Below are 16,027 nucleotides of genomic sequence, written 5' to 3' on the forward strand. Positions count from 1 at the left end.
GTTATAATTGTTGTTACAGTAATAACATGCATCCGATGAAGTGGGTATTCACCCATGAAAGCTTATGCTCCAATACGTCTGTTAGTCTATAAGGTGCCACAGGACTCTTTGCCAGTAATGACAGGTTTCAGAGTAGCAGCCGTGTTAGTCTGTATCTGCAAAAAGAACAGGAGTACTTGTGGCACCTTAGAGACTAACAAATTTATTTGAGCATAAGCTTTTGTGGGCTACAGCCCACTTAATCGGATGCATGAAGTGGAAAATACAGTAGGACAATTTTATATACACAGAGAACATGAAACAATGGGTGTTACCATATACACTATAACGACAGTGATCAGTTAAGGTGAACTATTACCTGCAGGAGAGAGAAAAAAACCCACCTTTTGTAGTGATAATCAAGATGGGCCATTTCTAGCAGTTGACAAGAACAGTAGGGGGGAAAAATAAACATGGGGAAATAGTTTTATGTTGTGTAATGACAGATCCACTCCCAGTCTTTATTCAAGCCTAATTTAATGGTGTCCAGTTTGCAAATTAATTCCAATTCAGCAGTCTCTCATTGGAGTCTGTTTCTGAAGTTTTTTTGTTGTAATATTGTGACTTTTAGGTCTGTAATCGAGTGACCAGAGAGATTGAAGTGTTCTCCAACTGGTTTTTGAATGTTATAATTCTTGACATCTGATTTGTGTCCATTTATTCTTTTACGTAGAGACTATCCGGTTTGGCCAATGTACACGGCAGAGGGGCATTGCTGGCACATGATGGCATATATCACATTGGTAGATGTGCAGGTGAATGAGCCTCTGATAGTGTGGCTGATGTGATTAGGCCCTATGATGGGGACATCACTATGATGGGGATGCTGAATTGGAATTAATTTGCAAACTGGATACCATTAAATGAAGCTTGAATAAAGACTGGGAGTGGATGTGTCATTACACAAAGTAAAACTATTTCCCCATGTTTATTTTTCCCCCCTGCTGTTCCTCACACGTTCTTGTCAACTGCTGGAAATGACCCATCTTGATTATCACTACAAAAGGTTGGTTTTTTTCCTCTTCAGCTGGTAATAGTTCACCTTAACTGATCACTCTTGTTATAGTGTGTATGGTAACACCCATTGTTTCATGTTCTCTGTGTATATAAAATCATCCTACTGTAGTTTCCACTGCATGCATCCGATTAAGTGGGCTGTAGCCCACGAAAGCTTATGCTCAGATAAATTAGTCTCTAAGGTGCCACAAGTACTGCTGTTCTTTTTGCCGGTAATGTTATAGTAATGTTGTAGGTTATAATTTCATGTATATAGTTATGAGGCTGAAAATGTGTCTTCATGGCTTAAAATAAGCCCAGGCAAAAACTCTCCAAGAGCAGAGAGGCAGTTCACACCTCATCAGGGCATGTATGGGACAAACCCAGCCCAGCCTCACAGGAACAGAGGATGCTGGCCTAGGCAGCAACAAAAGGATCCGTTGGACTCTCGAGTGAGTCAGCCCCCGTCCTTTGTCAGTTTGGGACTGCGATGAGGTAGTGCTCACCTGACTCTGAAGAGGGGGGTGGGGGCAAAGCCAAGAGGGAAGAAAGAACATGATAAAAGGGAGAGATGTTTCCCAGGTTCTTTCTTTCTCTTCCACCTCCATCTATAGACATCACCATCAAGCCTCTGAAGCACTGATGAAAGGGGAGAGCCTGGCTGAAGGGCAACCAGCCAGTCTGTGGTGAGAAGCATCTAAGTTGGTAAGGGCATTGAAAGTGTTAAGATCATCTTAGAATACGTTCTGCTTTTATTTCATTTGACCAAATCTGGCTTGTTATATTCTGATGTATAATCACTTAAAATCTATCTTTCATAGTTAATAAATTTGTTTATTCTACCTGAAACAGTGCATTTGGTTTGAAGTGTGTCAGAGATTCCTCTTGGGATAACAAGTCTGGTACATATCAATTTCTTTGTTAAATTGATGAACTTATATAAACTTGTAGCGTCCAGTGGGCATAACTGGACTCTGCAAGACGGAGGTTCCTAGGGTTGTGTCTGGGACCAGAGATATTGGCTAGTGTCATTCTATTTCACAATCCAAGGAGCAGCTTACATACCAGAGGCTGTGCATGAACCGCCCAGGAGTTGAGGTTCTCACAGCAGAGCAGGGTAAGGCTGGCTCCCAGAGTCAGGGATTGGAGTGACCTAGCAGATCACTGGTCCAGATAACACCAGAGGGGAACATCACAATGGGGTCTGTCCACACTGCATTGTAAATCTGGGTTTACAGTTGCTGGACCTGGGTCTCACAGCCATGCTGTCACACTGCACTACACAGAACTTCTGACTCAGGTCTGTGGCTTGAGCAGCGTCCATGCTGCAAAATGACAAGGCATGGCCCTGAGTTACAGCAGGACTCAGGCTCTGACTCACCTGCCTTTCAGGATCCTGGGTCCTGAGTGCGGGCTGATCCAAGTTAGACTGATTTCCATGTGGACAGAAGCCCAGGAAGTGTGCATACCCTGTAAGTGCATACCCTGTAGACAGATAGCCAGGAGAGGCCAGAGCAGCTATCTGTCCTGGAGTAGTAAGGAGGTTGTAGGGACACCAGCAACAAGCATGCCCTTCCCAGGACGGCAAGGAGGGGGCAGCACCCAATGTTTAATTTGTGCCAGAGCTGAGCCTACATACCTCTAGGCTTGGCATTTCATGGCCCCAGCATGTCTGGGCTTGCTGCATCAATTCTGAATGTAAAAAAACTATTTGCGCCCCAGCACCTCTTTCATTACAAATGAAGCAGTGCCTGTGTAACCCACACACCTCCTGGGTGTGGTATTGTGTCCCATGTAGTGGCACCGAGACCACTTAAAGAGAGAGAGATAAAATGAGTCTGCTCTACGGCCTTAGGTAAGAGGCAGTTGGCTTTTAGCTCATGTGGTAGAGGCTCATGAACTCCAGAGGCCCCAGGTTCAATCCCACCCACCGATGACCAGGGTCTGTCGGCGTTACACCTGCACCAGATTGTGGCTACAGCTCTCAGTGTTCTCCGTTCAGCTAGAAATTGAGCTAAATTCTGCCCTGGCCCTGCCGCTCCCTCTCCCTTCTTGGCAAGGGGATTGGAGCCTTCATTGCTCGGGAAACATTTTGAGCTCCTCCGGTGAAAGGTGCTGGAGACATGCAAAGAGCTGGGGTCAGGCTGTTACTCTGACATTCCCTTTGCCTGCACGCAGCAGGGAGGTGCAGCAGCTGTGGCTCACGGGCAGTGCTCAGTGAAGATGTCTTCTGCAGAACTTCCCAGCAGTAACTTTTGGATTGACTGACCGGGATGAGGGAGGGAAGGCAGTTAAATCAGACTGCAGACTAGCTGCAAGTTCTGTGTCTGATGACTTATGGCAGCCTGGAAGGTGGGTCTGTATGAGTGCTTAGTGCAGTGGATATCCCTTTGTTCTGATCTCCTGGATGCAGGAGTTACTCTGTGTCCCATAAAAATTACTGACCCATGTTCCAAATGGCAGTAGCTATCATCTGGAACATGGTTAGCACTCATGTAGCATCTTTATACAGTACCAGTGCCAGAGGCATTGCAGGAGTTTGAAGGGTCGGTAGGTTTCCCATATATCTATTATGGGAAAAGCTTTAAAAGAATGGGACATAAATTAATTAGACACCAAAAAGAGGGGGAGAATGTTATTAGGTACTTGGGAGTTAATTGCACTGATGCTAATCATGATGTATTCTAATGACATCAGTAGGGTTATCATGTAATTCCAGAGTAATTTAGCAATTTAATTAATTTCTGCTAATCTATTTTAAATACCTGCTCTTCTCTCTCTTGCTCTCTCCAGGAAGGGAATGAGATGTCTAATCTCCAGTGCTACCCACTCTACTTGGGGCTATTTGAAAGTCGTTTGATTTTTTTCCATTTGCTTTTCTTCCTTCCCTGTTTTTATCCCAGTGGACAAGCTCCTACAACATCACTCGGGAGGGAAGTGACCTCCACAGAGTTAACAAACATGAATAGGGAGATGTGTCCCATTGAGACTAGATTCAGGTGTGAGGACAGCTGGGTGGCTGGAGTGGTCTGTCAGCACAATCAGGTAGCAGAGAGAGTCCCCAACGAGGTAGCAATGTTGAGCAGACTGGAGTGGCTGCTTTCACTAGGAGCCTAGATCCCTGCCCTGGGTCACCTGGATTGGCTGGACCCTTAGGACTCGCAGGTAATTCTTCAGTCTCAGAACACTCCCCACACTAGATCTGGTACAAGCCCCACAGCAAGATGGAGCATCACTTACTGTGGCCCATGTTCTCAGAGAGGTGTGAGCAGGGGTGGGGGGGTACCTTTCTGTTTCAAGAGGAGCGCAGCTGTCACCAGCTCCATTTAGCACCAATTATATGGCCTCGCCAAGATCCCGGCAAGTTGCCAACATGGCCTTTGTGTGAGATGAATTTGGTGACTCTGACCCAGCGTGTGGGGTGCCAGCTAACCATAGGCATCCACCAGGGACATCATATCCCCATGTCCCCACAGCCATCTAGGGAGCATCTTCTGTTTGTGGGGTGATAGCACTTTTGTTGGGGTGCGAACGGAATCTCATGAAGGAGCTTTGTCTCGTTACATCTCTGAGGAACCCTGGTCACTGAGTAGGCTTGGTCCCAGCTTGTACAGGGGGGTGGTTTGGGTTAGAGTGGGTGAGGTGAGGTGGGACAGGGTAGAGATAGTGGCTGAGAATGTGTGTGTGGGGGGTGAGGTGTAGCTTTTCTTTCGAAATCCCATGGCCATGAGGGCTCACACTAGCTGTTCCTAGATGACCGTGCTGTGGCCTTGTCCCTGTATGGTCAGCGCTGGGAGGCATCAGTGCAGATTGCCCATAGCTGTGCAGATAATGAGTGCCGGCTCCAGCTTTCCCAGTGCGCTGCAGTGAGATGTGCTAAGTACAGGCCCCCTGGGTGCCCATGTGGACAAGGCTGTTGTCCTGACTAGAGATAAGCTCAAACCAGTCCTGGGCCCAATCCTCTGCCTTGCCCTGCCCTCTTCCCGGGGGTGGGAGGAGCTCAGATCCAGGTCTGAACGTGGTAACTGGGACAAGTTCAACCCCCCCGACTCTGGGCGAAAGCTCCAACTCGGTGCTCTGTGCCCAAGCCCTGGCTGTGACGGGCCAAGCCCGCACCCTGGAGTGGGCACCTGCAGGCTCGATGACATGCAGATCCAGGCCCATCTCTCACCCTGACAGCAGCTTGCTGAGCTCTCTGAAGCAAGAGGAGTGATGGCTGCCTTGGCAGGCTGGGTGCAGAGGAGACAGCGCTGCCTGCTGGGGTTCCCAGCGGCCTGAGCGTTGTGCCTGGGCCCCCCATGCACAGAGACCAGAGCCAGCCCTGCAAACCCACGGTCCTGCCTAGCTCAGGAACTGGCGGGAACTCCCACCCCTGCTGCCCTCCTCCCATTGCAGGGTGGGGATGGCATGGGGAAAGGGTCTGGGTAGGCCGCAGGGAAGGCAGGGCCCTGGTCAGGGACTGTGGAGCTGCTGCTGGAGGGCACTGGGAGTATCGTGGGGCTGCAGTGATTTCTGGGTGAAGCCTGGAATCCCAAAGGCTGTAGAATGGGACTCCAACCCATGGCAAGGTCTGGTGGTTCAGCACGAACTATGAGGAAGGGCGCCTTCGCTGCAGCAAGGCTTCACAGCAGAGGCCACAGGGCTGCAGTGGCACCTGACAGGCCGTTCCAGCCCAGTGATTCGGGACTCCTGGGGACAGATGGTGTCAGGGCCACGAGTGAGCAGAGGAGGGCAGCAAGCAATAGGGTGAAGTGCCCCAAAGGGGGCAGGGTGTCAGCTGGGCCATGGCACTGCGAGGAGGAGTTGTCTGTACATTGTCCTTGCACACTGAACCTCTCAGGGAAGGGTAGCATGTCCATAGCTCAGTCCATAGCTACTCAGGGAGCCTCCCCCATCTCTTCAAAGGAAGAGCGTCAAAGCCACCTGTGGCTTTCAAGAGAGCTGAGGAACTGCTGCCCACCCTCTGCCTCCCGCCCTCCCTGGGGGATGTGTGCAGCACCCCAGAGGGCAGGCCATATAGGAAATCTAGGCATCTGCGTCTGAAAACATTGCCTTGCCCGCTGATGGATATCTGCACTGCAGTGGGCTGGCCACTGCCTTGGCTGACCCTACAGTTGAACCCAGGTCACCCAGCACTAAAAAGCACACGCTGCTGCAGCGTGTGCTGAACAGCCAACCTCTGAAGGGGGTGGTGTGGTGCAGCGATGGACTCACAGCCTTTGGGGGTCAGGCACAGGGGATGGTAACAGTGTGTTACAGTAGCACTATAGCCAGTGAGGATCAGCTATTGCCTGATGGCAAACTAGATTCCGTGGGCATCTGATCAGGGTAAATAAGAATCTGTGTCATGCCAACAATGCCCTGCCATCGCCTCGGTGCCCTGCATTGTGTATGTTCCCCTGAGAAAAGCAGAATGAGAGACTAGTTCACAGGGTTTTGAAGTAGGGCTTCCTGGGTCAGGGAGGAGAGCAGAGTCAGCAGCTATGTGCTCTAGGGTGGGGAGGGAAGCGAGTGGCATGACCATGCTATTTTGGGGGTTAGCAGTACCAGCATGGGTGTATTATGGTGGGTAGGAGCAGCAGGAGAGAAATCAGAACATCTAGCCTGTGGGACATTCTGAAATTTTGAAATTTGTTTTCATCCAGTATTGGGATGTAAAGTTGAAATTTTCACAGAATGGAAATTCTGAAAAAAAAATCTCACTTCTGAAACATTGAAATAACCTAACTGAAATTTTTGATTTTGATATATTTAAATACCATATAATATTAAAATTTATATTTATAATGTAATATAAAAATCAAACTGAAACAAGAAAATCAGAATGGAACAAAATGGGAAACGCAAAATGAAATGAGAAAGTCAAAGCAAAAAACTCCATTTTGAAATATTTTTATAGAAAACATCATCAGAATCAACACATTCCCATGAAACATTTTGCAATCAATGAAACACCATTTTCTGATGGAAAACTGTTCCATCAAATTTTTTTCAACCAGCTCTAGGCAGCAGAACAAGCAAGCTATGGCACCCGGGGGAGGCCATGAGACACACCATGATTGTGCTCTCTGGGGAGAAGAGAGCACAGCCATGTGCTCTGGAATCAGGATGGAGTAGCAAGAGAAGATGCTGTGGAGCTTGGCATGCTGGTGGCAGGAACTGCTGTGGGTTCAGGAGATCCCAAATGAGATGGGACACCAGCAATGTTGCAGTACTACGAGCCCTCCACATGCCTCCAAACACAGACACAAAACTACAAATCCGGTTTGTTCTCATTGGGTTTTTATTTTTATTATTCAGCTGCCCCCCAGCAGCGTGTATGAGCCATTTGGCATGCCCAAAGGGGAGGAGATCTGTACATGGTGCTGGTTCCCAGCTCTCCCATGGTCACGCGGCTCAAGCAGCACTTCTCTCCATTTTATGGAAATATTTTATTTTTAAAAATATAGTAGCTGTGGAAAGCAGCCCTCTTTATAAACATTGATGCTGGAGTGAAATGCATCATCATCATCGTCATTATTATTAGCTCTCCTCGGCATCTGCTTCCACTCATGCTGGCCCTGGTTGGACTCACCAGGCCAGCTGCACTGCACCATCTGTTGTAGTCAGGAGCGTTCACACTGCCAGAGCGAGCGAGAGAGATATCCTTCTAAAAATAGAAATATTGTGCTGAGTCATTTGAAGTGAACAAGATACATAAAACACCAGCATTAGATTAACATTAGCTTGTCAAATACTGCTACCCGCTGAGTTGGCTTAGTGTACTAGCAGAGATGGATATCCCTGCTTCCCAACCTGTAGCCTAAGCCGAGTAGCAAGAGAATGAGAGGAGAGACATAGCTGTTTATAGTGTTGGGTGCTACTTTTTGTGTCATTCCTGCTGGGACTAATAGCAAAGGGAGCTGTTCCAGTGGATTACAAACCAAAAGAAGCCAGACCCAACAATGGGCATTCCCAGAAAGGATCAAAGAAGAGACAGTTATAAATAGGGAACAGTAAACACAACCCTTTGGAATAAGACACATCTATAATCACAGGATTCACTGGTGCAAACGCCCCTCCCCCCCATTCCCATTCCATACAAAGGACTCTGGTAACAATATCTTCATTCCAGACTTGGAGCGAAGGTGAGAGTCTTAAGGAACAAAGAAATCTCAGCATCAGGGAATTTGGTTGGGCAGGGGAGGAGTGGGTGAAAGGAAGGGAAGGAAAACAGAGGGTGTAGCTCGTTCAGGTCCTTTGCAAGTTCATTTGGTTTTCCTGGAGAACTCCTAGGGCTATACCTGAGATGAAGAGGTCTAGGAAACACTCCATAGTTTGATTAAAATGTGGTAAGTGTTTTGTGCCTGGGAGAGCTCTCCTTGCTGGGACTTGTCCATCACGCATGCCCCATACAATGGGAGAGCAGCTTCTCTCCTCCCTACACCTCTAATGCAATGCAAGCCAATGCTGATGTCCGGAGGTGATCTGTCATGTAACCAAAATTTCCCTGGTGGGTGACTGCTCGTGAGAAATGCCCTGTGTACTGTGGATAGTCTGATTGTGAGAGATTGAGTTCTGCTGGAGCTCCAGGGCAATAGCATTCTGGGGGAATTCTTTCACCTGTTTCTTATACTCTAAGAAAGTGCATGCCTTGGTGGCTATGGCAATGATGTTCTTGCCAATAAAGATAGTGGAGACCCTGCTGTCCTGGAACAAGACCATGTTAATGGCCCGGATGAATATGGTTACAATGTTGATGGTGACCAGGCTCAGTACAGGGTAGAGCATCATTTTCTGCGGAGCAATGTGCTCCCCTTGCATGCTAATCTCACTAAGAGAGACACAAGGCAGGATCAAGAGCAGTATGTAACAATAGAAGAACATGAGCCCTTCTGCCCAGATGGGAAGCCCAGTTTTGTGTGGCTCCCACAGGTTGGCCTGAATGTCTAATATATCCAGCAGGTCCAGGGCCACCCAGAAAAGGCGTCCCCGCAGATCCTCCTTCTTCCTGAAGGTTCGTATGTACTCCATGCTGTCCAAGGCCACCAGCACCAGGTAGAGCCCTGGCACACAGATGGACAGGAGCAAGGTCAAGGCCTTCCTGGCCACCGTCTCCAGATTCTTCTTGTCTGCTTTGTAATTCTGAAATATAAAATACAGCTTAATCTCCAGCACAAAGATGTAGAGAAACCACAGGATCATGGCGTAGCCCCGCTTGGCTGTTTTCACCTCAGCCCCCACCCATACCGCCACATAGCGCAGCACGATGAGGAAGCAGATGTCTCCCACCAGGACGATGATGCAGACACCAATCTTCCGTGGCCCTTGGTTCTGCTCCACCAGGTAGGCGTCCATGAAGGCCATACTGGTCATGATGACAATGGTGGTCAGACACACGTGGCGCTTGTCAGGCGGCGGCAGCACCATGGTGAGGTGAGCGCCTCCTTGTTTCACTTCAAGCACAAGCGTGCATCAAGGGAGGAGGCCCATGGGCAGAGTGAAGAAGCTCATCAGTTATAGACAAAGCACCAAGGCCACCAGGAACAACCCCCCCTAAAAAGTCCCTGAAAGGACAAAGCAATAGACAATCCCGGCTCTCGAGGGTCTCACATCAGGGTGCTGCAGCAGAGAAATGCACCAGAAATTCCAAGTCACCTTTCATAACAGCTGATCCCAAAGGCTTAAATCCAGTAGCTCTGCTGTTTAGGCAGCAAAGCTGGTCCCACACTGAGCCCTCAGATAGATCCTCCACGACATCGCCTAACACTCTCCAGTGCTGTTCCCAAGGGCTACACAGGGGTTAAACACATCGAGCCTTCATTAAGAAATCCTCTGCCTCTTTGCTGGGTTTTCCATTGTGGTCAGTAAGAGGGGAGAGAATGCCCCTGAATGGCCTGTGGGCAGCAAGTTAATGCCTCTAATGCGCTTCCTAGCACCAAGCCGGAAATTCTCCTCCAGATCCCTGGAAATCAGATTAATAATCAGGCAAGTGAGTCAGATCTGTACTGCCAGGACCCAGTTGGGGTGTAAGAAAGGCAAAGCAGCTCAGGAAATGGCGCTTTCCTCCTGGTGAACGGCTCAGGAGTCAGAGATTAGGGGCTTGTCACTACCTCCACTGGAATCTCATTTGTATTATCCATGGTGAACCTTGTTCATTCTTCCTGGCATCGGGTTTAAAACCTTCACCTCTGGCCCACCATTCACTGCGATCTGGAAGAGACCAAGAAGAATACTGGTTAAGGGCCTACCAGTCACAAATACCAGGGGTAAAAAGATGCATTTGCAGATGTTCCTCAGCTTTAGAGGTGATGGGTAGGCTCTGAGCTGGACTCCCTGCTTGTAACTGAGACTCCAAGTCCCACACACTCAGTCTGCCTTAAACCTGTGTTCACCAATGCTACCAGAGTGTGCGGGAGGCTAATGTCCCTCTTCTCTTCATGCACAACTTAAATAAGTACTAATATTAGAATGCCTGCCTGTGACTCTGGAAGTACAGAATATCTTTCTATTCAGGGAGATGCACAGCAGGGTGGTGCAGTTACATGGATTTGCATAGGAAATATGCATCAAATGGCAGAGGAATAGAAGCCTCTTCCTAAGAACCCCAGCCCACAGGTGCAAGAAAATCCCTGCTGGTCTCTATCGGACAGCAACACAGTGTGATGACTGGCCTATCAATTTACCCTCATTGTGAGCTCAGCTGTGAGAAGGGAGGAGTGGAAGGTCCTAAGGTGTCACAATAACCTAAACAGCTAATGCTGATGGGAAAAGGTGAAAAGGAGAGACAGAGGGACTGAATCCAAACAAAAAGGCTATAACTCAAGGACTGTGTTCAGCGCATGCCTGGTAAACAGGAACAGTGTGAGACTGAAAGTCAATGAGCCAGTATTGGTGTGTCTGATATTAGGCTCAATTGGTGGATGAAATAATGAGGGGATGGGCTGCTCTACTCACCACTGCTTTCAGGGTTCCTTACAGAAAGAGACTTTGGGAGAAAAACTGGCTACTGGAGTGACTTTCACCATCATGGCTGCCACCCCCACCATCTCCTGGGCCCAGCTCTTCTTTGTGCTAATCCTGAGAGGTGTCCTGACCCAACCAGGCTGGAGAGAGGGATCCCAATGACATCACCACCTCCACCAGCTGTGGCTGAATCCCAGCCGCCACCTGGGCTGTGGGACTTTGCCAGCTTTGTGTATTCTTTTCCTTCCCCACTTTATTTCTTCTCTTTCCTATTCCTCTGCTTGTCCCTTCTGTCTTAATAAGAATTTGATTTAGCTGGCCAAGAGCATCCATTTTACAGCACTGCTGTGCGCCTGTGGCCCGACGGAGGTAGCTAAACCAGAGCCTTGAATAGCCTGATGCTGGTACAAGTTTGCTAGGTCTCGGTGTGGCTGGTCAGACCATGTGCTGGGCCTGTGTTTTTCCAGCAGTGAGGTTGCATGTCAGAGTCAACCCCAGAGACAGAAGCTGCATTTTCTGCCTTTGCTGTTCTTTTCTCTCCCCTCTTGTTTGTCTTGTTGTGTCTTCTTGGGAAATGAGATCCTATTTAACAACAGCAACAATGACAGTCCCAGCCCCTCTCAACTAACTTCTTCTCTTTCCCCACAAAAGGACATTTCTTACCATCTAAAGGATTGTCAAACAGGGGCTTTTTCACTTTAAAGACTCTCTCCAGCTGCAGGAAAAGAGAACAAGGGATGTTGTTAAAAAGAAAGCCTAACTTAAAACTTTGCATTTCAAACACATTAACTGTTTTCCTTCCTTTCTATATCTTTAGTAAAAGGTTTAGAAGACTGTTGAATGGGGTGTTTGCCATGGCACTGAGCAGGTCTCTGTGTACCAAAGCCTGAACCTTGTTTAACACTGTTTAATGCTGGGCAGGGTCTGGTTATGCCAGCACCTTATATTCCATCCCAATTAACACACCACCACCTTTCAAATCATGCATACAAAGAAGCATGGGTGACAAGTGCTGTCCAAGAGGCTCTGTGCGCTTTAATGCATATGGGCTCCAGTTCAGGAGCTGTACCAGTGTGGAAAACTAGGAGGCTCCCTCGCTCCATAGACAGGCAACAGTACACAAAGCCATGGTTCTGCCAGTGGCACAGCTGGGCATCAGCATTCAGTGTAGTATGGGCTGGGTGATAGCTACAGGGCAGATCACTGCCACATATGTGGTGGCCCCCAGCTTGGCCAACACACTGGGGCTTGAACCAGGGGCCACTGGAGCTAAAAACAGGAGTGACTACAGCGAAAGAGCCAGGCAGTCGGGGCTGGGGCTGTAACAAACTCCCATTCTCTGTGGATCAGGTACAGCGAGGAACCTGTAGCACACACTCACCAGTGGGTTACACGGAGCCCTGGCCAAACTCAAAGCAAACAGGAAGTTTAGCTTTTACCTCATTCTTGTCCCTACAGTCCTAGTGCTGGATGTTACAACCTGGCCCAGTCCCCCTCTGTACGGGCACCAGTCTCCTGCAAGTGGACCTAATTGCTGGGTTCCATGGACTTCCAAGCCATTTGGGTCTGGGTAGAGTCCAGTCCCTGAGTCGCTAGACTGTAGCTCACAAAAGCTTATGCTCAAATAAATGTGTTAGTCTCTAAGGCGCCACAAGTCCTCCTTTTCTTTTTGCGGATACAGACTAACACGGCTGCTACTCTGAAACCCAGAGATATACTCTCCGCGATAGTCTTGAGGGAATCTATTTCTTAGCCATTACCTGCACTAATTTGCAGAAAGTTTGGTAGAAGTTGTAATAGAAAGAAAGCCTGGGACATGAGGCCTGGAAAAAGAGGCCAGGCATGAGGTGTGAGGCATGAACTAATGTAGTGGCCAGGCCTTGCGAATATAAAGCCGAAGTCAGGCTGTGAGCAGAAGCCAGGCTCTGCCTCCATGCACGTTCACAGTACCTGTCCAGAACAGGGCTGGGATTACCAAAAGACACACATTCCTGCGAAGTGCTGGGCACCGGACACTCATGCAAGCACATTCCAGAAGGGTTGTAGCAAAATACCGCGATACCTAGTATGGGACAAACACACTCCCCGAAGATAACAGGGACGCACTGACTCCCCCAAAAGATAAAAGGTCAGGATGACAGTGTGATGGAGAGAGATGTTTTAATTGAACCAACAGGTACAAGGTAAAGGGTGATAACTAGCCACGTCAGAGGAGCAAGACGTAACTTGTTTGTATTGGTGTATAAAGAGAAGTCTCAGCGGGAGTGTCTTTGTCTAGCCGAGGGGGGAATGGAAAGTCCCGCCGTTCTCTGAGCTTGTCCACTGTGACAAACATACATGTGTTAGTGCTTCTGTAGAGTCTACAGGATACTAGGACTGTGCTTCATTAACAATAAATCTGGCTGGGTGCCTTCGCTACTAACCAGGTCTTGTGGTCTTTGTGGGCAGTTTGATCGAGGTCTGCTGTGTCGGCTCTCTGGCCAGAGCTGAGGCAGCACACAGAAAGAATACAGGCACAGCCGATGACTGACAACAGAAGTCATTTATTTTGGCTGGCCCTGGTGCTGGTATTTGCGCTAGTGAAATACTGTGCAGCAGTTTGGGGAAGAAGTTGGCATACTCATCACGTGATTCAGATCTGAACCTGTACCATTAGTGGTTGCCTGAGCCGTACATTAACATCTAATTTCTATGTGTTGGCTCTAATAGCTCCCCCAAAACTTTAAGACAAGATGCCTTCACCCTTATAACTGCATGGAGGGCTGTGCCAGATGAAAACAAGCTGCTGCACACAAGGCTGACATGGTTCCAATAGGTGCAAATAAGCACCGCACACTTCCCACAAGAGCTGCCTGCCTCTGGAAGAAAACAACTAGACTGGCAGTTCCTGCTAATTGCCATGACTGACTTTGCAACATCCTTTTATAGTGGACATTCATGCACTCATGTCCAGTGCTGCTGGTCCGATGCCCAGCTCAGGTGAACAAGCGCATGTCAGGGCCGACAGCTGTGTCTCGCAGAGTGACAGCAACTGTGGGCTAGACAGGTGTGCTGGGCAAATGTCAGAAGCCCAAACTTACATTCACCTGTCGGCAGCCTGGGACACAGATCATGGACTAGCCTTAACAGGCTGCTGACTGGAACAGTCTGCCACCGGGCAGAAATTTGGCTTAGTCCAATCTTCACAGTGCCAGCAGTGCCTGCCAGCAAGGCAGACAGTCAAACATGGGGTGGAGAAGTGCATGCTTAGAAGATCGCAGAGTGGACTGCAATGTTGTGCTACCCTCAATGATCCATCAGTTACATGGCTGAACAATCTAGATGTGTGATACACATGAAAGAAGAAACCTCAGGGTGGCATTTTGTGACCACAACTTTGTGGTGCCTTGGCCTCAAATGGAGGTTAATAAGCCTACTACAGATTTGGCTAGTAGAGCTGATTCTTCTAGCTCAGGCAGTAGAGGTTTGTGGTCATCCAGAAGTCCCAGGTTCAATACCCCTTGCTAACAACCTATCCAGGGGTGTGGTATTACCGTAGTAGCCACCCACTTTATTTTCTCCCTCTCCCACAAAGCAACAGGAAGGCTCCACTCTCCCCATCTCTGCAGCAGCAGGAGGCATGGCCAGCAGTGTTAGTGACTAAGGGGCCAGGTGTCTGCCACCTTGGTATTATTGGTTGCTCCTCCTGCTGTAGGATGTCTGCATTCTCAGGCAGACCTTAGTGCCTTGGTTACAGTAGGGGCAGTCCCTCCTTTCTGACTGATCTTCCCAGACTTAGGCAGCTATCACTGCATGGGTTACACATGGGGCTGTTCCCTCTCTTAAAGCAATTGTCTCAGGCTTTCTGCAGACTCAAGCAGACACCACTGCATCAGTTACACTTGGGTCACGTTCTTAACCTTTTCGTCAGAACCACAAGGGTTGGAAACACATTTGTTTTAACGGAAATCAAGCTGAGATTCTGATGTCATCACATGGGTGGGAGTCAGTGTCCTAGGTACCTGCGTATTGTGCATGTGTCAAAAAAAGGCTAATGTAGTGCCCATCTTTAAAAAAGGGAAGAAGGAGGATCCTGGGAACTACAGGCCAGTCAGCCTCACCTCAGTCCCTGGAAAAATCATGGAGCAGGTCCTCAAGGAATCAGTTCTGAAGCACTTAGAGGAGAGGAAGGTGATCAGGAACAGTCAGCATGGATTCACCAAGGGCAAGTCATGCCTGACTAATCTAATTGCCTTCTATGATGAGATAACTGGCTCTGTGGATGAAGGGAAAGCAGTGGACGTGTTACTTGTGGCACCTTAGAGACTAACCAATTTATTTGAGCATAAGCTTTTGTGAACTACAGCTCACTTCATCGGATGCATACTGTGGAAACTGCAGAAAACATTATATACACAGAGACCATGAAACAATGCCTCCTCCCACCCCACTCTCCTGCTGGTAATAGCTTATCTAAAGTGATCACTCTCCTTACAATGTATATGATAATCAAGTTGGGCCATTTCCAGCACAAATCCAGGTTTTCTCACCCTCCGCCCCCGCCCCACAAACTCACTCTCCTGCTGGTAATAGCCCATCCAAAGTGACCACTCTCTTTACAATGTGTATGATAATCAAGGTGGGCCATTTCCAGCACAAAGGGGGTGAGAAAACCTGGATTTGTGCTGCAAATGGCCCACCTTGATTATCACGCACATTGTAGGGAGAGTGGTCACTTTGGATGAGCTATTACCAGCAGGAGAGTGAGTTTGTGTGTGTATGGGGGTGGGGGGGTGAGAAAACCTGGATTTGTGCTGGAAATGGCCCACCTTGATTATCATACACATTGTAGGGAGAGTGGTCACTTTGGATAAGCTATTACCAGCAGGAGAGTGAGTTTGTGTGTGTGTGTTTTTGGGGGGGGGGTGAGAAAACCTGGATTTGTGCTGGAAATGGCCCACCTTGATTTTCATACACATTGTAAAGAGAGTGGTCACTTTGGATAAGCTATTACCAGCAGGAGAGTGAGTTTGTGTGTGTGGTTTTTTGAAAAAAAAGAGGGGGGGGG

General features: G+C 48.5%; 1 protein-coding gene across 2 annotated transcripts in view; it reads right to left on the minus strand.

The window, feature by feature from the left end:
- Positions 1 to 6,966: 6,966 nt before the first annotated feature.
- TMEM121 (transmembrane protein 121) overlaps positions 6,967 to 16,027 on the minus strand; it is a 180,289-nt gene continuing 171,228 nt past the window's right edge. The window contains exons 2-3 of one of the 2 annotated variants that reach the window (XR_006283382.1): positions 8,319 to 10,227; positions 6,967 to 7,684 (exon numbers count right to left, since the gene is read on the minus strand). Coding sequence is in view for 1 of the 2 variants with exons in the window: in XM_043521212.1 (XP_043377147.1) it covers positions 8,506 to 9,444 (939 nt within the window). In the remaining variant the exon portion in view is untranslated. Of the gene's footprint in view, positions 10,228 to 11,643; positions 11,766 to 16,027 lie in introns of those variants that run through there. The other variant, XM_043521212.1, reaches the window with a different exon arrangement.

This window comes from Chelonia mydas, chromosome 8 (assembly GCF_015237465.2).
Source record: "Chelonia mydas isolate rCheMyd1 chromosome 8, rCheMyd1.pri.v2, whole genome shotgun sequence".
NCBI lineage: Eukaryota > Metazoa > Chordata > Testudines > Cheloniidae > Chelonia > Chelonia mydas.